Raw genomic sequence first — 21,750 nt, 5'->3', positions numbered from 1 at the left:
ACAAATAGTATGAGGCCTTGATTTGTTTTAGTTAGAGGTCACTTGATTGTTTGTCAAGTTACTTAAAAGGATGTTATTTGGTTATGTGTTTTAGTTTTATTTGAAAATCTATATAAATGCCCATTTTCTCTGGGACTTATGTCATGTTTATAAGAAATAGCTACCATATTAAAATTATATATACTTTGGTTTGGTTTAGTTTATATATCGTCGATTTTTTATTTATTCGGTTTTAATTATACCCAAAAATCATAAATATATTTATCTTTTATAATATTTTGTGAACTTTACTTTATATAATTAGATATCGGCTTTAATAGTTTTTAAATAGACTATTTTTTTACTATTTAAACTAATTAGTAAACATATTAAGTTAATAATAATAATATTTTTTATAGAATAAAAATAAGAAAAATTAGTAATCCATAATATTGTTAGATAACTAAATTTTAGTACACATATTTGTTAACAAAAAAGTAAAAATTATGTTTGGTTTAATTTGATAAAAATCAAAAATAAATTTTAAAGTTAAAGTAAAATATTAAATTACTAAAATCAACATTTTAAGTATAAAGATCTCTTTATATCAATAAAATAATTTATATATATATATATATATTATTAATTATATTATATAATTTACATATAATTATATTACTGTATTTTAATTGATTGGTTTATTCAACAGAAAAATCACTCAAATCCATGGTGAAATTAAATTCATATGTACATTTTTTTTTTTGATCAAAATTTCATATGTAAATTTATATGAGTGAATAACTCGGGTTTCAAACTTGGGTTTAGAAATCGGAAACCCAATAACATATGACTCTTTTTTTTTTGTATTTCCAAATGGATTAAAATATCTTTATTTCGGTTGATCAAAAAAAAAAAATTCTTTACTTCAGAACAAAACAACTAAAAACCAATAATCAATAACCCGAACAAAGTGATTGTTTGATGATGTGTTCGAGCTAACATTTGATTGTTGAATACTTGAATTCTTCTCTAAGGTTTTTAGTTCATGATCTGGTATTTAGTTGGTTTTTCATGATGGGAACTTGGTAATCTTTTGGATCGTGTGAGTCCTCATCAATAACATGTTTCCACAATTCCTTTCCTAGACAGCGTTAATTTAACAAGCATGATTCAATATTTCAAGTCCACTGCCAGCCAAATTCAAAATGAAACTTTATTCAAAATCTTAGAACAACATTTTTGAAAAAAGGTTGAAAAAGTTTTATTCCCCAAGTAGAAACGTTAGTTTAGCAACCAAAAGATTCGAAGCATAAGATCACACGGATAAAAACACAAGCATAGACTCTAGAACGTGACTACAGTTCTTCGGAGGTCTCTGTCTATCGAACCCAACCTGCTTCGATATTGTCAAAGCTTCCAACAAGACCATCGTCAATGAAATCTCCTCCTCCTCGTTTCACCTTGACTTCTGCAGGCTTCACAGGATAATCACCGGTGAAGCACGCATAGCAGAAGCTCTTGGAGTCTTCCCCTAAGTGTTTCTTCAAGGTATCAAACGAGAGAAACGCAAGAGAGTCACTCCCGATGAAATCACTAATCTCTTGAACACTCATTCTGTTGGATATCAACTCCTCGGAGCTAGGCGTGTCCACTCCATAGTAACAAGAAGCTACAATAGGAGGACTCGCGATCCTCATATGAACTTCTTTAGCACCAGCTTCTCTCAGCAAACGCACAATCTTAGACGAGGTCGTACCTCTAACAATCGAATCATCAACCACAACAACTCTCTTCCCTTCCAAAACACCACGGACAGGAGACAGCTTCAGCTTCACACCAAAGTCTCTGATCTTCTGCGACGGCTCGATGAACGTCCTCCCAACATAGTGAGACCTAATCAGCCCCTGCTGAAACGCAACACCTGACTTAGCAGCGTAACCCAGAGCAGCGACAACGCCAGAGTCAGGCACAGCGATCACAACATCGCAGTCAACAGGCGACTCCGTAGCCAAAATCTCCCCAAAGACATGCCTAGACTCGTACACAGACCGACCGAACACAATAGAGTTGGGCAAGGAGAAGTAGATATGCTCGAAAATACACTGCTTGGGCTCGTTATGAGGCATCAGACACTGCGACTTCACACCGTCTTTGTCCACAACCAAAACCTCACCAGGATAAACCTCTCTCTCATAAGTAGCCTCAATCAAATCAAGAGCACAAGTCTCGGAAGCGAACACAACAGCTCCGTTACTTCTCCTACCCATCACTAAAGGCCTAAACCCGTGCGGGTCACGAACAGCGACAAGCTTATCCTCAGTGACAAACACCATGGAGTAAGCACCTTGAAGCTTCTCACAAGCATCAATGATCCTCATGAAAAAGGGTCTAGCTTTAGAAATCGCAATCAAATGAAGCACAACCTCAGTATCAGAGCTAGTGTTGAAGATGGAACCGTTCTCCTCGAGCATAGCCCTCAGCTGCTTGTAGTTCACCAAGTTACCATTGTGGGCAACGCCGATGGAGCCGAAGCGATAGCCGGCGACGAAAGGCTGGACGTTCTTGAGCATGGAGGCTCCGGCGGTGGAGTAGCGGACGTGTCCGATCGCGAATTCGCCGGGTAGCTGGTCGAGTTTGGACTCGTTGAAAACCTCGGAGACTAAGCCGACACCTGTTATGGTCTGGAGAACCTTTTCGTTGCTGACGGTTACGATACCCGCACCTTCTTGGCCGCGATGCTGAAGCGCGTGGAGGGCTAGGTAACAGAGACGGGAAGCTTCCGGATCGCCGAAGATTCCGACGACTCCGCACTCTTCTCGAGGCTTTTCGTCGCCGTCTTCGTTGTAATCAAAAGAGGGGAGAGAATGTTCTCCGGAGGACTCAGAGGAGAAATACTGGGAGACTCCATGGACGAGGAGAGGAGAAGAGGAGCTGAGGGAGAGAGGGGAAGGTTTAAGGAAGGGTTTTGGGAGGAGAGAGAGGGGTTTAGTGGTAGAAGGGTTGTTTGGTTTGGGGCTTAGAGAGAGTGAAGAGGAGAAGGTGGTGGTGGCTGCCATGGATGATTGAGAAAGAGAGACGAGAATGAGTCCCGTTGGTTTTTGTTTGTTGTTTGTTGTTTGGTCTTTGATTCTGAGAGTGATTGAAGCCGCCGAGTGGGGGAAGGGTTTTGACTGTGTTTTTGCCACATCCCGAATCTTTTCCATTCCTTTAGGGTTTTTCTTGTTTTATTTTGTTTTTTGAAATTCGAAATACAATCTCGAGCCTCGAGCTCCAATTTTTAATGTGTTTAACCGGTCAAAAATAAAACTATTATCGGTTCACCTAGTCAAAATAAAATTATTATCGGTTTAGCATTTCATTTAATTGTTTTTCCGAAAAACATTTTGATGGCTCGGCTATCTAGAGCATCATAAAAACATATTTTATTTAAGAACCGGTTCTTAGTTTTTTTAAGTTAAAAATTAAGACACGCATTCTTATATTCCGCTAAGAACTCCACCCTGAGAATCCCCATTAAACATGCTCTAAGTAGGCGGTCTCTCAAATGATGAAATAAGCTAAAACATTGGTGCAATCTCATTGGGTCTTTTTCGTTGCTGCTTGGATGGAGTATCGTTATATAGGTTGGATTCGTCGGCTTCAGTGTGGTGGTCATGAGTGTGTCCTGGCTCCATTGAAGCTCAGTGGTCAACTAAGGCTACGTGCCGTTTTTTGGTTTTAAACCGATTTCTCTAAATTTTTTGGTAATAAAGGAATGTGGAGCTTAGTTCAATTGTGTTGGTCATTGAGTAGTTTGATTGTTAACCGTGTCGGCTGTTCAGGTGGAGATCCGCTTTCTCGTAGCTTTCATCAATTTAAGCTTGTTCTTGAGTGGCGTTTGCTCAGGGTCCTTGTCGGGTCATGTCTTGGAACTTTTCTACCATCCCAATAATTCGATCATCAAGGCTTTCTCTTTCATTTCGACTTCCCTTATTGACTTGATTCACTTTATTGATATTTGTTCTAGTTCCTTAAGTTTCCATTGATATTGTTTCTTCTTAGTTCTTGTATTGTTAGTTGCTTTCTAGATTATCACTTGGCTCCGGGTAGTATTGTTTTACGCTAGCTCTTGGTTCCAGAAGGGATCTTTACCTTATCGGCTTGGTGTAATTCACGTTTAAGTTTGAATATTAATCCAACATATGACAAAAAAATACTGAAGGAAACTTTTTTTTTGAGCAAACTAAAGGAACGATGAGTTTAGTCTATCTAACCAATTTCTATCACATTTAGTCTAATCTAACCAATTTATATCACATTTAGTCTAATCTAACCAATTTATTTTTGAAACTATGAGTTTTGCCCGCACACGCAGGCATAGCGTTATTTAATAAATATTTATTAATAAAATATATTATTAGTTTAAAGATCAAAAAAATTAAATAAAACATTAAATTTATACTATTTAATGAATCTTTCAATTTCTTAATTTCTTAATTTTTATTGATTTAAGAACATTATTTTTGGATAACAACACTAGTATTTTGTAAGTACGTTGTTATCTTGAACAAATTTTTTATTATATTAATTTATAAATAATAAAATAATAAAATAAACAAATATATAATTGTTAATATAAAGTGATGTTATTAAACCAAATTCTAGGAATTAGCATAATCTACAAAATCTCAAAATAAATCAAAAGCACAAGAATGTTAAATCAAACACAAGTTTACATATTATATTAGTCAAAGTAAATAAGAATATTGATGTATGTATAATTATATTGTGAAATACTTCCTATAATAATTATATAAACACTCGAGCAGAACAACTATGTTGACAAACAAAACATTAATATGTAATATATATTTGAGGAAATTTTAATTTAAACAAAGTTATAATTCTTTAAAATTCTCGAAAAATTAAAAGTAAATAAAGTAAATTTTAAATTTTCATAAATATAAGGTACTTGTTGTAAAAAACATATTTTGAAAATATTCTTTTTGAAAGTTATTATTACAACTGGATGATAACAATAAATATTTAGTAAAAATAAAAACAAAGAAATATTAAATTTTCAACTTAAATAACAAATACAACTTATTCTTGCAACTGAATGATAAGAATAAAAATGAAAATGTCACGAAAATCATGTTAACAAAAAAATATAAATCAAATTTATTGTTATTGTTTATATACTTCTCTTTAGTATTTTAATACTATAATAAATTTAATAATTTTTAAAAATATGCCATGACATATTATGTTTACAAACAAATATGAATCAATTTTTGTTATTTTGTATAAAACTATTTATAATATTTTAGTATAATGATAAATCTAATTATGATGTGTATATAATTATAAAAATAAATAAATAAAAAGTAAAGAAGTAGATAAACACAAAATAAATACATGGAGTTATCGCCTTCTTTTTTCAAAAATATTTTCCATTTATTTTTGAGATATTTTTATAATATTAATTTGTAACCAGTTAAATAATGAATTATATAATTTATTTATCAATACTATTAAAACAGAAGGTTTTTTTTTTTGAAGTACCATTCTGTTTCAACAGTAGTTACAATTCTCTGCCAGTAGGTTATTTTTAAGCTATGTTTTTAATTAAATCAGTATTTTCGTAATTCTTTTTATTCAAACAGCAAGCAAGCGAATATACCCTAAATCCCTAATAATACTAAACAACATCTATTCTGTTTGATTTTATATCACTACCGTGGATTGTCGAAGCTTGATACAAAGGGTTTCGAGACTTCCATTCCTACGATTGGCAACAATATGCTTGATGATTTTTCTATTCTGTCCTCCACTGATCTCCCCCGAACAACATATATGTGAGTTTTATTTCTTTGATGAGAATATTTTGTGTTCATCCGCTAAGCAGTGTGGATTGTTGATTTTAGTTTTTGTTTGGGTTTCAGTTTGATGAGTTTAGTAAGAAGCTGTACAGATGGTGAAGCCTGCGGAAGGAACAACCACACTCGCTTTTTTCTTCTAAGGTGTCATGGTCGCTGCTGATTCTCGGGCTAGGAGAGGGGGTGAATCAATCGAGATGAAGGAGAAGATTGATGTCACTCAGAAAGCCAACGACTAGGTATATACTTCTTTGCCCGAATTGAGTTTTTTTTTTGGAAACCCTAGCACTCAATTTTGCTAAGATCCCAATTTCTTTCATTTTATGGTTTTGTTCTTGATTCCAGTCACTTGGTTTCTTCTTGCGTATTGGGTTCGTTTTGTACTTATTCCGATTTCGTTTCAATTACTCTGTTTTATTCTCATTGAGCTGTTATCTTCACCCATCTTTAAAGAGCTCAAAGTTTAAGCTTTTTATGTTTTCGCAATGTCTTTACATAAAATAGTTTCTTTGTCTTCCCAAAGTGATATGTTGATGAATCGCTAGTACTGAATGGATACCTTATTTGACTCAGATCTTTTAAGGAAGCCAATCATTAACCCTTTTGTCTGTATTTGTGGGATTTGGCTCAGTTTAATCGTATTTGAGTCTTGATAACCTGAAAAGGCTTCCATCACATTGGTGCTTCAGCCTGTTTATCTGACCCTGAGGAAAACACTTCTGTGGAGGGTCCTTTCGCACCTTTTATTCTCCATAACTCTCTTTCTCTGCTTATGTATTTCCAGCTTATAAATATAATTGTTCTTGCTAACTTGGACTTTATTTATGTACAATTTTCTCTTTTATTGATAAATGTATTGTTAGTTGATATGCGATTTACTCGCGCCTGTTCCATATTTCAGTGCTTCAGTGTCAATGATCTTTATCAACAAAGCTGTGATTATGCAATGTCCACACTCGATGCCTTTTCTAACACTTCCGTTAGGTACTGAAGATTTTCAACAACAAAAGGTATCTCCTTTCGTCAGTCTACATTTATTATTACTCACTTTCCTCCAATATTATTTTTATGATTTGGTCCTTTTGTTTTCTTCTCTGGGTTGTGTTAGCAAGTGGCTAATTCATCGCTTATACATTGTGGGATACAAAATGGGACACAGCAGAGCCAACGTAATCGTTTTGGCCATTTCAAAAAAAGCTTCTCTGCGTTTCCATCTTCTACAATGCTAATGTTGTATTTGTTCGTGCAAGGTTGAGATGATTCAATATTCTTTTATATATCGCCATCTAAAAGACTCACTCCTCATATTGTTATATTTGTTTTGATAGCCGGTTATATGTTTGGTAAACGGAATCCAACAACTCATGTATATAATATGTTCTAGAACTAGGACTGATTTATTACCTTCGTATAAACTTTATCATGTTTCAAACGCTGAATATCTTGATCAAATCAGGTAGCTTTATATGTGCTACTAACAGCTGCAGGTTGTTTAATTTCAGACTTGGAGATTTGGCAGAGAAAACATATATATAGAATAATTGACGTAAATTTAATCTATTGTTATGAACCAGATTCTGAATGGTTCATAACCGAAAGATTATGATTTGTAATCTTTATGATTTGTAATCTTTTCATTTATCTATGACGGTGTAATTTCCTATATAAGGAACCTCTATGTTATGAATAAAGATAGTCTTTTTTATTACTTTTACAACACGTTATCAGCACGAAACTCTAAATCCCTAAGTTAATACCCAAATCGAAAAATCCTAAAACCCTAACCCTAGCCGGCGATCCGACGAACCCTAAACCCCGATCGCGTCTCTTGTTCCCGCATCTGTTCCAGCTCGCGCCCCCAATCAACTTCAGCCCAAGGCGTTCCTGATCCAAGCTCAGACGTTCACGACCCGAGAGCAGCTCCAGCACGCGACCTCTTCCTCGTTCGCGACAGCATCAGACAGCTCGCGTCCGACGATCAAGGCGTTCCCGATCAAGCAACAAAGGACGTCTGCGACCCAATAGAAGCGACTCAATCCATTCCAGTTCGCGTCCCGTTCGTGTCCAGCTCGCGGCTCAACTCCTTTGGTGGTCCGATTCAACAATCATCTAAGGTTAAAAGGTAATTCAAAACCTAAGAACCCATAATCGAACATGGATTGATTGATAAAGAATGAAACCCTAAAACCCTAATCTTTATGAATCAAAACCATAGGGTAATAGATCAAAAATCCTAATTGAGTAAATCGAAGCTCTAAAAGTTCGATACCCCAAACCCTGAATCATGTTCCTACATGATTAAAACCCCAAATCGGTTTTTACAAGTTAAAATCCGATAAACCCTAACCCTATATCTATAAACCCTAAATAATATAAGTATCAGAATTAATTGTACTATAATTATCAAATCACATATTAAAACCCTAATCAAATATTTTGAAATCAAAACTGTTTTCGGTTTTGATCATTGAGGTTTTAAATCTGATTGAATCAATGCTATGTTGCTAGAATTGTTTGACCGTTAAATTGATAGATTTATTTTCTCATCCTGCTTGGTTAATTGTTCATCTAATTTAAAATTGTTTAAACCGACCAGCCTGTTAAAACATTGATTGAATCCGATAGGTTGCTAGCTTGCTTTGCTTATATAATCCGATAGGTTGATAGATTGATTGTGGTTTACTTGTTTAAAATCTGAATGATCTGATTGCATGATTCTTGAGGTTTAATATCATCTGCTAGGATTGATAGTTTTGTAATCTGATATGTTTTAAATAGAAACCCTAAATAATCCGTATGATAGGTTATATTGATCTGATTTGGATGTCTTTGAGAATTGAGAATCCGTATGCTAGGTTGATAGATTCATGATAAAATCTAATGTCTTGAGGTTTAAGATTGTATGCTAAGTTCGATTAAATTGATTGATCTGATTAGAAATCATGAAACCCTAATTCTAGTCCTAACCTTAATCTGCATATCTGAAACTTGAAACCCTAAATTCATTATGCTTATGAGTTCTATTAAATTGATTGATCTGATTACATGTTTTTGAGGTTTGATAAATTCGGATACTAGATAAATTATTTATACATGGTTTATGCTAAATACCAATCAGCCTTGAAACTGATTCATTGAAATTCATGCTTGAAATTTATATTCTAGTATTGCTAAAATCAGCCTTGAAACTGATTCATTGAAATTCATGCTTGAAATCTATATTCTAGTATTGCTAAAATCAGCCTTGAAACTGATTGAGTGATTAATAAATCTTTTTACTAGTCTTGCTAAAATCCATTGATTGTTAAATCCTAATTGCATGATTAATTGAATCCGTTTTTGCTAGTCTTGATAAACCATAATATTATGAGTACATAGAAATAGTATTGCTTAGACTTGCTAGAAATTGACTGATTGATTAAATGTCTTTAAGATTGATAGTCTCATTGTCCTCACAAGATTGAAATCCGAATTGATTGTTTTAAAGAGTAAGGCCGAATGAAAATTATAGCTAAATATTGAATGATATATGATTTGAGATGTCGAAAATCAACCTGGATTTTGCTGCCATAAATTTCTCTGAGATAATTATTTACGGTGGGCATTGGATACAAAGATTATCCTAAAGTCAAAAAGACTTGGTGAATGAATCACAAAAGGCGATAATGCCAAATGAGAAAGATTGATACATGGCAATATTAATTATTAGCCATCATCTTATTAAGAGTCTCAAAGATCAGTATCTAACTATAGAGAATTCTCTAGACCTTTGGACAAAGTTAAAAAATCGAGATATAATCACCAAAGAACGGTGTTATTACCAAATGCCCTATTTGATTGGAGGAATCCCAAAATCCAGGACTATAAGTCTGTGGATGAGTCTATTGCTAGCTAGGCAATAATAATGGCTTACTGATGAGAAACAGTGAATTGTGACCTCCTGGATTAACCCCATTACCTGATACCAATAAGGCCGCAGAAAAAAAAAGTAACCACGTCCAGAATGATAGTCCACACGGTCATAGCCGTGGATGGTGGAAAGGACGTGGCCATGGCCACTATAACACATTTGGCCGTGGGAATCACTATGGCAGAGGCCGTGGGTATCAACCCAATTTGAGCCATGGTCAAGGCAGTGGCCGTGGTATATCCTTTAAACCACAAAGCTCGACCAAATCAGTGTGCCATAGATGTGGAATGGGGAACCATTGGGATAAGATATGAAGGACTCCCAAACATTTTTGTGACCTCTATCAAAGAGAGTCTGAAAGGGAAGAATCCTGAAACTCACTTGGTATATAAAGATGGTGAAAATAATTTTGAACATGATCAAGATGATCTTATGGAATATGAGACTTATGATTGCCTAAAAGAATCAAGTTGATAATCTGATTTTGACATCAAACTTGTGTGATTGTTTTGCTTGTATGTTTTCTCTGATTTTTATCTACTTGAATTTATTTCTATTACATTTTCTGCTTAGATTAAATGAATGAATGATTTTTCTATATGAGTACACTGAAAAACGCCAATATAAGTACTAAAGCAGGTATCGCCAGTCTGAAAGAAGACTATGGCTAGGCTAATATATTATTGCCTAAGGGTATGCATCTAGAAATCAGTGATGCCTTATATTCACCCAGCTCTAAGAGCAAGAGCAGCATATTGAGTTTTAAAGTTATAAGAACGAATGATTTCCATATTGAAACAATGGGCGAAGTAAACAAAGAGTTCCTTCATATATATGTATAAAATCGCCCAAGGGCATAATAAGTCCTAAAGACTATACCTGCATTCTCTACTGACCTAGACTATGCATAGATCAGTATGATAGAGGGTAAAAGCCTGCGAAAATATATAGTTTATGGCACGACCGGATTGGCCATCCTGGTCCAAACATGATGCGAAAATTGATATTCAAAAGGCACACATTAAAAGATAAGAAGAGTTATCCCAAAGAATCTCACGTGTGTAGCATGTACACAAGGGAAACTCATTAGGCCATCACCAGTAAAACGGCTACGAGCCCCTTTTTCATAATAAAGACTATATGTCTAGATAATACTGGTGAATACATGTCCCAAGCGTTTAAATGATTATGGTATGTCCATGGGGGTAAGTGTGGACAATTCTGTGATACATGTCCATACCAAGAACGGCTTGGCCGAAATCTTTTAAAACGCAAATAGCTGACTGATAGATCATAACTTATGAGGTCAAAACTCTCATTCACAGCTTGGGCCACACGAAATTTACATGCACCTAAGTTAATACGCATCAGGCCATTTAGTGAGCATAGATATCTCCTATCACAATTATTAACGGGTCAAGAGCCAGACATACCCCATCATAAGACATTTGGATGTGTTGTCTATGTACTAATTGCTCCACCACAGAGAACTAAGATGGAACCTCAAAAGGAGGATGAGGATATATGTTGGATATGATTCTCCCACAATAATAAAGTACCTTGAGCCAACTATGGGTGATTATATTTGAGGCCAGGTACAAAGATTATTTTAGGACCAGGAGGAGAAAAAAATAATAAAGCTGGTAAAAGAATGGTAAAAGAAATAGAATGGAATCAACCATCAATGTCTTGGCAAGATCCTCGGACAAAAGAATGTGAAATAGACGTCCAAAGATTATACATTTACAAAGCTAGCTAATCAAATTCCAGACACATTTGCTGAACCGAAAAAGAATGACTAAGTCATATATAAACCAGCTTGTAAAGCACCAACGAATTTGATGTCCAAGAAGAGACACAGTCAAGTTGCTACAGAGTCTAGACAACGTATGAAACGTGGTAGACCAATAGGTTCCAAAAGATAAGAATCCTCGGAAACAAAAGAAAGGTGCATAGAATGATAATCAAAATCCAAATCCGAGGTTACTAAGAAAACCATCCCAGACATGGAGATAAGGCCGGCCGGCTCTAAGGTACAGGTACCAAACAATGTAGCTTGGGACGCCAAGCTGGAAAGTATTAAAGGTCCTGATAATAATGAATCTCAATCGATTATATCATGTCTGGAACATAATGAAACCAATAAGGAATGTCGACATAAGATGATTTATTTTCATACAAGGTAGCACTTGAATTTATGAATATAAGCGAGGATCATGAACCCACGTCAATATAAGAGTGCGCACTCGTAGAACATATTGGATTGAATGGAAACGTGGGGTTAAATAGTTTAAGAAAGAAAGGCGTATATGGTTATATGATTAAGACGCTATATGATGTTAAAACCAGTGGATATAAATGGGTCTTGTGAGGAATAGAAATCGTGAAATATAAAGTTGATGTTGCACAAGGATTCTCACAAAGACCAGTAATAGATTATGAGGAGACATACTCCCATGTGGTGGATGCAACTACTTTTAGATTTCTCATAAGTCTGGCTATGTAAGAGAGAAAATTAGACTTGCAGCAAGTTGATGTAGTGACTGCATATTTATATGGTCCACTGGATAATGAAAGTATTAGAGGGTATTGAGCTGAAAGTACAACAAGTTCTCGAGAACAATATTGATAATCATCAAAGTATATGATCTGAATATCCTAGGAACCTCTGGATACAATTTTTCAAACAGTTGAATATCTCAAGAAAGAGTTTGAGATGAAAGATCTTGGAAAACAAAGTTTTGTTTGGGATTACAGCTTGAGTACATTAACAATGAAATCCTTGTGCATCAAATAGTATATACAAAAAATGGTACTCAAGAGATTTAATATGGACCAGTCTCACCCATTATCTAGTACATGGGCGTGCGATCACTTGTTTTGGACACTGATCCATTCAGTCCAAAGGTGGACGATAAAGAAGTCCATTTAGTCCTGAGATGGACGATGCATAAGTCTTGTTTTAGACACTGATATGATTGGTCCATAAGAAGGACGATGAAGAAGCCTTTGATTTTGGTTTATTTTATACTAACCAGCCCAAAGAGGAGTTATTTGGTTTTGTTGATTTGTTTTCAGACAGGTTATGTTTTACAAATGGTGGTACACGCATATCACATCAACATCATCCAAGATTTCGTGTGTGTGTATTTGAGGTCGATGACTCAATATGTTCGATCAGATTGTGGCATGGCCGATGGTAAAGAAGAACCAACTATCATGTTCGAGGACAAAATATATTATGCCCAAGATCTTCATCACCCACAGATTGCAGAAAATTGGAGAGGTCCAAGGGACCTTCAGTAATGTCCAAATCAGGGGAAGTAATGTGTGTTGTACTTTTTTTCTTTGACCTTGGTTTTGTCCCAATTGGGTTTTCCTGGTAAGGTTTTAATGAGACAACATTAAAGCACATTACAAGCTCTATATGGTTATGGCATCCAAGGGGGAGTGTTATGAACCAGATTGTGGATGTCTCATAACCAAGAGATTATGATTTGTAATCTTTCCATTTATCTATGACGGTGTAATCTTCTATATAAGAAAATAAAAATAGTATTTTCTATTACTTTTACAACGTCTATGACATTATTATCTACACTCCACGACATATTGATACTATTAACATATAGCCTATTAACATCTTCACTAACTGTTATTTTAAGAGGTTGATATGGTCATTTATTGACTCTCTCTTTTGCCCCACGACATATTAGCAAACATATAATAACATTTTAACCAATAGCACTTCTATGATATTGTATTGATATCCAAGAAAACTTCTCAATTACTCCACGACATATATGATAGAGGATATATAGAAAATTTGTCGTATAAATATTCAGTATTCTACTTGGTATCTATTTAAGTATTTGGTAGAATATAGGCGAAAGCTTTCCGATTTAAAACTAAGACCATCTCCAATGTATTTTGCTATTTTCACCTCTAAAATAGAAGAACTCTATAATAGATGTGAGATATGCTCGTATTCTTCTAAAATAGCAATCTCTAAACGTAGAGTAAAAAATAGAGATCTCTATTATAGAGGAAGAAATAGAAATGGGTTGGAGCAATTTCAAATAGCAATGGGTTGGAGATGCTCTAAAGAAAAATCTGGTTAAACTATTCAACAAATATTCTCGCAGTATATGTAATAACACCATATAATAAATTTTATAAAAACTACTAGCGGTATTCCGGCGCGTAGCGCCGGGTTCATATATTTTATTTTGTAATAAATTTACAATTTATTTTATGGTTTTAGTAATGAAAATATTTTCAAAAAAATATGAAAATGAAAATATTTTGAAAGATAATGATATACTTTTCCATCCATTTGATAGTGATTAGCTACCATAGTGTTATTCTGTTTTGAAGTTGATTAGGTCAAATAGGAAGAGCGTAAGTGGTTGTGACTGATTGATTCAGTTAAAGTTGAATAAATAGATGATAGTCGTGACAAAATAAATTTAGTTGAAATTTAAACTTAATGTGAAGTTGATGCTTGAAAAAGAATAATGTAAATGCATGTGTTTGTTTTTGTGATTATCTTATTTGAAAAAGATAATAAATTGTTTAATCCTCTTAAAATAGTAACAATTCTTGCATATTTTGTCCATTTTAAAGATGTGGCAATTTGTTAGGAGCTTCATTGTGGCTGTATTGGTTAAATACTTCGTGGATCCCAAATCCAGCAAGTGAATTCTTAATCCATTGTGGCGGGGTGTATGTTAATTTTGTAGCCAAATGTTTGATATATGTTGATACTGTTGATATTTGTTGATATCCTAATTAGAAGTAAGTATTCAGATTTTATGGGGATGAAATGGTGGTTAGTTTTGATGTTTACTTTAGAAGTATTTACTGGTTAGTTTTGATATTTACTTTAGAAATATTTATTTAACATTTACCAAAAAAAGTATTTATTGGTTAGTTTTTACTTACGTAAGTTCATTTGGGGTGAATTATAATTATTTGAACTTCTATTTGTTTTTTTTTTTTTGAAACTTTGCTAACTCTATTTGTTTGTAAGACAATTGTACTTGTTGTGATTTTTGCGTGGTCTGATTCTATTTTATTTTCTAAAAAAAAAGAATAGTAAATAGAAAGTGTTTATTTAGGGATTGCATTTATTTGGTATTTTGAAATAGAAAATAAAAAAACTTTACAAATAATCAAAATAATATATATAATTATGTATATTCAATTTATTTTTTCATTAAAAATATTTTATTTTCACTGATGATTTTCATTTTATTATTTATTTAATTGTTTTTTAAATCATATACTTGTTTAACCACTAAAATGTGTGAAAATATAAGTATTTCATCTTATTGTTAATATTTGTTCTGTTTTAATTTTGATAATAAGTAGAACACATTTTAATATTTCTTTAGACTTTGTCAATGTCAATTAAAATTGATTAATACTCATAAAACCATAGTTTAGACCAAGTATTTACGACGATTTTGTTATAATATTTTTCTCTTTAAATGTCGGCCAGGTAATCTTGCTGATTTTCTTTATGGTTTTAATAACGCAAATTGATGGCGTTTAGGTAAAACTGTAAAAAGTACTAATGCAAGTTAACTTGAATAAATGTAAGATTCATATATCTTACTGAACAGACTAATCCTTGAGAAGCTTAGAGTCTCAATCTACAAAGGTCTGCGGTTTATAGCAACACTCGCTGATACGTAAAGTGCAGGCTATCTACAAACAAATAGACTGTATGTAATAAAAGTCACAACCATGAGTGTTTTTAAGAAGTGTGAGTAATTAGAGTCATAAGTCCGTAATTGTTCTTGCAAGTGCACACTTTTATGTTGTCAAACTACAGAGAAGGAAAACTAACAGGAAATGATTTATATGAGTCTAAGTGAAACAAAAATTGTTGTTATAATAGAGTTGTACTATAATCTAGAATTCTAAAGAAAGCAAAAAAAAAAAAAAAAGAGAAAGCAAACAATGTGAACATCAAGTTTTCAAAGGTTTTCCCAAAAAGAGAAAGTCATATGAGAGAGTTATCCGTCTCGTCTCGTGAGACAAAGTGGAAGCAAAACTCATGAAAAAATCCAACTTAGTACCTGGTTCAACATGAGCGGTCAAATAATCAATTCCATTAGGTACATTAAGGTCGTCAAACACAAACAGAAAACCGAAGTGATAAGTCAAGTTCTATCTCAGAGGAATAAGGCAGTTTTTGCCATTGTTAATAATTGAAACAACAACTACAACATTAATTTTTGAAACAAAAAGGAAATAGATTTAAACGAAAACGGAAAAGATAATAAAGCAATAGCAAGTTGTTCTCTGGTCATTGCAGAACGTCCGGCACTGGAAGCATTAAAAGTAGATGGCTTCTATCCAACATTGCAAGTTTTACCATCTTTTTTATCTCTTCCTGGTACCACAACTTCAGGGACATTTATACCTTCCTATTAATAAGGTAACGAACACACAGATTATATATTGTAAGTAGCAGAAAATTCAGCAAATTCATATTAAGAAAAAGGACAAACAGTTTCAACAAAGGATAGTTTGTTCATCTACTGCCGAGGTCATGTGCTTCAAGATGAAAAAATCACCTCAGTGAGCCTGGAAGGAATTGTGTCCGTCCCATCAAGAAATGCTTGTGGTATTGCAGAAGTGCAAAACTGTAAAACCCTTGAGAGATTGCTTGAAAGCTCTAATATAACGCAACATTTCCTTTGCTGAAACTCCATTACCTGCATAAAGACAAAGCCAAAACAAAAACCGGTCAAAGATAAGCGTGTAGAGGAATACATATACTTGCACGAGCATTGCAGATCATGCAACAATCATTCAGAGAGAACTAATCAAAAGGATCCAAGCTTAAACTCTAACCTGATACTTTTCTTGCATATTTCGCACACCGAGAAGGGAAACTCAGTGATGGTCCAGCTCACGTGTTGAATAGTCGGTCAAGAAAATGATCCAGGATTAAACTCTATAAATGTTGCATATCTCCCAAAACCTCAGCAAACGAACCTCTTCATTGTTGGAGCAGAGCTTTCAGATCGGCAAGGAGGGTGAAAGAATTCACCATTGTCGTAATCGATAAGCTGAACAAACTTTCTTTCTCGATGTCAATGAAGTTGTGCTGTTCATCGCAGAGTGAATAAGATATTTATAGTTGTTGCTTAACTGTTACTTTGGAATGCAAAGAGTTGGACTGAAAGCTTCAGAGTGGGAAGAGTGGGTTAATTACGTTAAAGATTGGAGTAAAGTACATATTAATGGAAGATAAAGACGTTACAGTGATCTGAAAGGTGATAAATTTTTAAAGAATTTACGGCTGCTAAACTAAGAAGGTAGAAGGCTAGAAGAGGAGGAAACCTGATTTGTATGGGCTTAAGATTTATGTATAAGCCCAAACGAAACTAAAATGCAACAAAATTGAAATACAATGTAAAAGCCCAACACGTAAATAACAGCGCAAACCGAAGCAACTGATTTCTTCGTTTTTAAAGCCAACTTTATTATTATAGATTTAAAACAGAATACTGCATCTCAGATCAAACATATTGCCGAATCAACATTATTTAGAATCTCTTTAGTGTGGCGAGACTTTTAGCATTATTACTATTTACACAATATGTTAACAAACGTCAAACAATAAGTAAACAAAATATATTTCAAAACATTTGCTCTCAAAATACGCAATCGGCCAGCTTTAATTTATTGGCCCTATAGTATGAACTGAATTACAATACAAAACGGTTACATATTTTTTAGACAAACAAAAGATTTCGTTAAATTAAAAAAAAAAATCAACAATTTAAGTCTTCTTATTTTTGGGTTGGCGGAAAAAACACTAATTTTAAAATTTAAAATATATAAGTTATTTGAAATTCAACAATTAATCTCACTTTCAGAAAATACATGTTATTATTATAACAATTATAATAATAAATAAGTCAATATTTATATACATTTGTATTTATATGTCGCCAAGAGAATGCACGCACACTGAAAAAAAACTAAATATATAAAGTATGTATACATTTTAATTTTTAATTAAATTTTTTTGACAAAAAATTAATTCCATAATGGGAAATGGGTGTCAAAATCAATATTATTATGATAAATAAAAAAATTGGATCCAACTTGTGTCTAAAATTGACTACAACCTTATACTATTTAAAATAAATAGATAAATTTTATTCTGAAATTTGAAAATTCCTTTTAAAATATTTTAAAATTTTTATTTTGAATTTTAAATATATATTCATTTATTATTAAAATTTTAAATTCCGTCTCGCTCCAAAACTTCATCGCTCAAATCTAAGCAGTAAATCTAGATTAGTTAAACTTAAGAAAATAAGTGTCTGTTTATACCTAATCCTCGGTTATACCATGTTCATTAGAAGCAACAAATAAATATATTAACTTTTGGGATATGATCAATACAAAGAATTAATAAATAAATCATATATATTTTTGCTAAAATTTAATAAATGATATTATAAGAAAATATAAAAGTAAAATATGTTTAAATCAATTTTTTTTTCAAAACCCGAACTATACATTAAACACTATTTTTGGTCATTGGGTTATTGTGCTGATCGTGGGTGAGCCATTGAATAATTTATTTCATTTTAATATATAAATACATATATCATATTAAATACAAAAATCATGTCTAAAAATATAGAAAAAATGTAAATCAATTTTCTTTATATTTTTAAAATATAAATAGATCATTTAAACAATTTTATAACAAGTTGGAGTTACGACACAATAAAAATACAATAAGATTAAAATTAATAAGTATTTAATTATTTATGCAAACATTGAAACTAATTTTAAAAATTTTAAAATAACATTTTAAATCAAATACCGTAAAAAAATTAATTCAAATTGGATTACACTTCGGTCACTGTTCAACTGGTTGGCTTCAAGCCAATCATTTTCAAGTTTTATAGGGTTATAAAAAAAATGAATCTTACATATTAAAATAGAAGTCACAACATTAATTCATATGTGATTTCTTTTTAAATGGACCTAGTGGACCTATTATTAGAAAGTCATGTTACATTTAATCTCTAATCTTATCATTTAAATTTTGGGTCTACCAGAAATTTTTATTGGGTTACCAATAATTGAATTTAAACAATAGATGATCCATTAGATTTATATATAAAATAAATTAAATAGATATAATTTAGTGTTGAAATACTATACCTCTATATGTTAATTATTTAATCATTTGTCGATGTTAACTTTTAAAATTATAAAGAACATTTTTTAAATAACAAAAATCATATTATCTAACAATGATTAATCTTTACTGCCTTAAACCAATGAAAACAAATTTTAAACTATATAGTTTATTTTAAAAATGAAACAAAAACTAAATGTTTAATTATTTACTCGATAATATAAATCTATGAAGCGAAAAGTTTAATTTTTTAAAAACTTTCTAAATTTGTGAAATGTTACAATATTTTAAATATGACAATAAAATAATATTTTACTAATCTTTATATATATAGTTACGATTTTAATAATAAAATAATAATCCAAAAATATATATATATAGAAGAAGATACAAATACATGTGAAAGTTTGAAACAATCTATTCAATGAAAAAAAATATACCGTAAACTTATTATGTTTTAAAAATTGATAGACACTTATATATTATAATATATACCAATTTAGAATTGAAAAATAAAATGTTTATATAAAAATAAATGAACAAAAATCCGCGCAGTTGCGCGGATTGAGATTTAGTATTTATTAAAACCAAAATTGGATTAGATATGGATTTACATGTTTACATTTGAGTCTAGATCTGGTTTAAAAGCGCTGATTTTAAATAGAAAAAAATTCTTACAAATCTACAAACATTTATAACGTTTAATAAAAAATTTCATCATTAAATATCCCATGTTTTCAAATCACGGATCAAAATTTAGTTAGATATTAAAATTTTAATTAGTCAAATTAAAATTAAAAATGTTTAAGGACTAAGCCAAAAATCATAAAATCATAGAGAACATGACGATGACAAATAAGCAAATTCGGTTCTTGGATAATACTATAGATTGTGTATTCAGAGAAGCGAGAGAGGAAGACAGAGAAAAAGGTATGAGTTTTCGACTTCGTTGTTCTTGTGGCCGATTCGTCTTCTGGATTTAGGGTTTCAGGTTAGATGGGAAGAATCAGATTGTTTCTATGTCTATGGTTAGGATCATTCTGCTGATTCTGAAACTGGTTTATAGTTCTCATCGGCTGGATGAATTTTCTTTGGATTTATATGTAATCTCGTTAGTTTCACGAGCAATTGAAAGCACAAGGGTCTAAATCTTGTTTTCTTATATAATATGATCTTCAGATGGCTCGTACTAAGCAAACTGCTCGTAAGTCTACTCGTGGAAAGGCCCCTAGGAAACAGCTTGCTACCAAGGTACGTTTTGATCTGATTAACGTATCGTTAGATTTTGGTTATAAGCGCATATTTTCAATTTCAGGCTGCACGTAAGTGTGCTCCAACCACTGGTGGAGTCAAGAAGCCCCATCGTTACCGTCCTGGAACTGTTGCTCTTCGGTATCTCATCTCTTTTTCTTTACCCCATATATATATATATATCATTGATTTGACAAAACTCTGGTTCTTGTTCTTGATGGACAATGAGATCCGTAAGTACCAGAAGAGTACCGAGTTGCTCATCAGGAAGCTCCCTTTCCAGAGGCTTGTTCGTGAGATCGCCCAGGATTTCAAGGTACTTGAAAAGACAAGACTTTGTGATGGATTTCAACTTGTTCACGCTCGTATCAATGTCACTCTTTGTGTTTTCATAATTATCTAACCCTTGTGTTTATTTATCTGTGGTTGTAGACTGATCTGCGTTTCCAGAGCCATGCTGTTCTTGCACTCCAGGAGGCTGCAGAAGCGTATCTTGTGGGTCTCTTTGAGGACACTAACCTCTGCGCCATTCATGCCAAACGTGTCACCATTATGCCTAAAGACATTCAACTCGCCCGCAGGATCAGAGGAGAACGTGCTTAAGTGTTGGGGGACCTGGTTCGTGAGTTGTGAATGTGGTTGTTCTTAATAGCTAGATGGGTATATTAGATAATGGCTTTAAAACCTTTTGGTTGGTAGGAGACTTGAAAACAATGATGGTTGTTTTTTCTCATTTCAATCGTCTTGCCGGGTTATGATTTGCTATGTGATTTAGCTCTGATTTGAGACACTACCGTTCAAGATGCAAACACAAAGTAGGATTCACATTGTCAAATTGGATAATGGTGCGTGCTACGGATGAATGCATAAAGACGCGATAGTTTAAAGCTGAAGCTATAAGGTTACTGAATCATAATAAAGAGATTTGGAAGCTGAAGAGTGATGAGTATGAAATAAATCTGAACATGGCTAAGCAGCGTTTAGTGCTAAAAGAGTTCTGGCATATGGGATTTTGAAAGAGTTTTGGACTAGAAAACATGCCGTGCCAATTGAAAAATGCATAGTTGGCTAAAAGTTATTATCATGCCCGTGAGTTGGCAAAATTTTAAAAAGGGTGGTAAATTTATAACAGAAATTCCCTGGAATAGTTTTTTAATTTATTTTCACAAAATAGCACCTAAAAAAAATGACCAAAACAAATTTTATTAAAAGGTAAATATATATTTATACCCTAAGGTTAACTAATTTAGACTAAAGGTTTAGAGTTAATTTGTGAGATTTTGAAGGCATGATTTTAAATTTTTAAAAATAACTATTTTAGTCATTTTTAAGGTTATTTTGGTGACAAAAACTTAAAATTGACTATTTAAGAAAATTGTCCGCTTTATAATCAATCTGGTGGTGGTAAATTCAAATGGCATTAGGAATTAGATTTTTTGGCTGTCACAGTAAAGCATTTCGGTATTCGTATGTGAAATGTCCCAAAGCATGTATATGGAAATCACATTAAACTCTCAAATCATGTAATATTATTTTAAAATTCATTAAAAATCAAATCACTTTAAACT

The 21,750-nt window shown here is 32.8% G+C and overlaps 2 protein-coding genes across 5 annotated transcripts; one reads left to right on the top strand and one right to left on the bottom strand.

The window, feature by feature from the left end:
• Positions 1-1,178: 1,178 nt before the first annotated feature.
• LOC111213077 (amidophosphoribosyltransferase 1, chloroplastic-like) lies at positions 1,179-3,224 on the bottom strand. The gene has a single exon (XM_022714735.2). The coding sequence runs from the start codon at positions 3,180-3,182 to the stop codon at positions 1,359-1,361; it is 1,824 nt and encodes a 607-aa protein (XP_022570456.1). The 5' UTR covers positions 3,183-3,224; the 3' UTR covers positions 1,179-1,358.
• Positions 3,225-19,672: 16,448 nt separating this feature from the next.
• LOC111213075 (histone H3) lies at positions 19,673-20,947 on the top strand. 4 transcript variants are annotated; one of them, XM_048762821.1, is made up of 5 exons: positions 19,675-19,861; positions 20,111-20,182; positions 20,247-20,323; positions 20,412-20,498; positions 20,615-20,947. In XM_048762821.1, exons 2-5 carry the CDS (start codon positions 20,111-20,113, stop codon positions 20,829-20,831), a joined length of 453 nt encoding a protein of 150 aa, XP_048618778.1. In that variant the 5' UTR covers positions 19,675-19,861; the 3' UTR covers positions 20,832-20,947. The 4 variants fall into 4 exon arrangements, with proteins under 4 accessions (XP_048618777.1, XP_048618778.1, XP_048618779.1 ...); XM_048762822.1 differs by having other exon boundaries at positions 19,801-19,922; XM_048762820.1 differs by having other exon boundaries at positions 19,673-19,861; positions 20,247-20,498.
• The last annotated feature ends 803 nt before the right edge of the window (positions 20,948-21,750 follow it).

This window comes from Brassica napus, chromosome C7 (assembly GCF_020379485.1).
Source record: "Brassica napus cultivar Da-Ae chromosome C7, Da-Ae, whole genome shotgun sequence".
Taxonomy (NCBI): domain Eukaryota; kingdom Viridiplantae; phylum Streptophyta; class Magnoliopsida; order Brassicales; family Brassicaceae; genus Brassica; species Brassica napus.
This window is presented reverse-complemented; position numbering and strand designations above follow the sequence as displayed.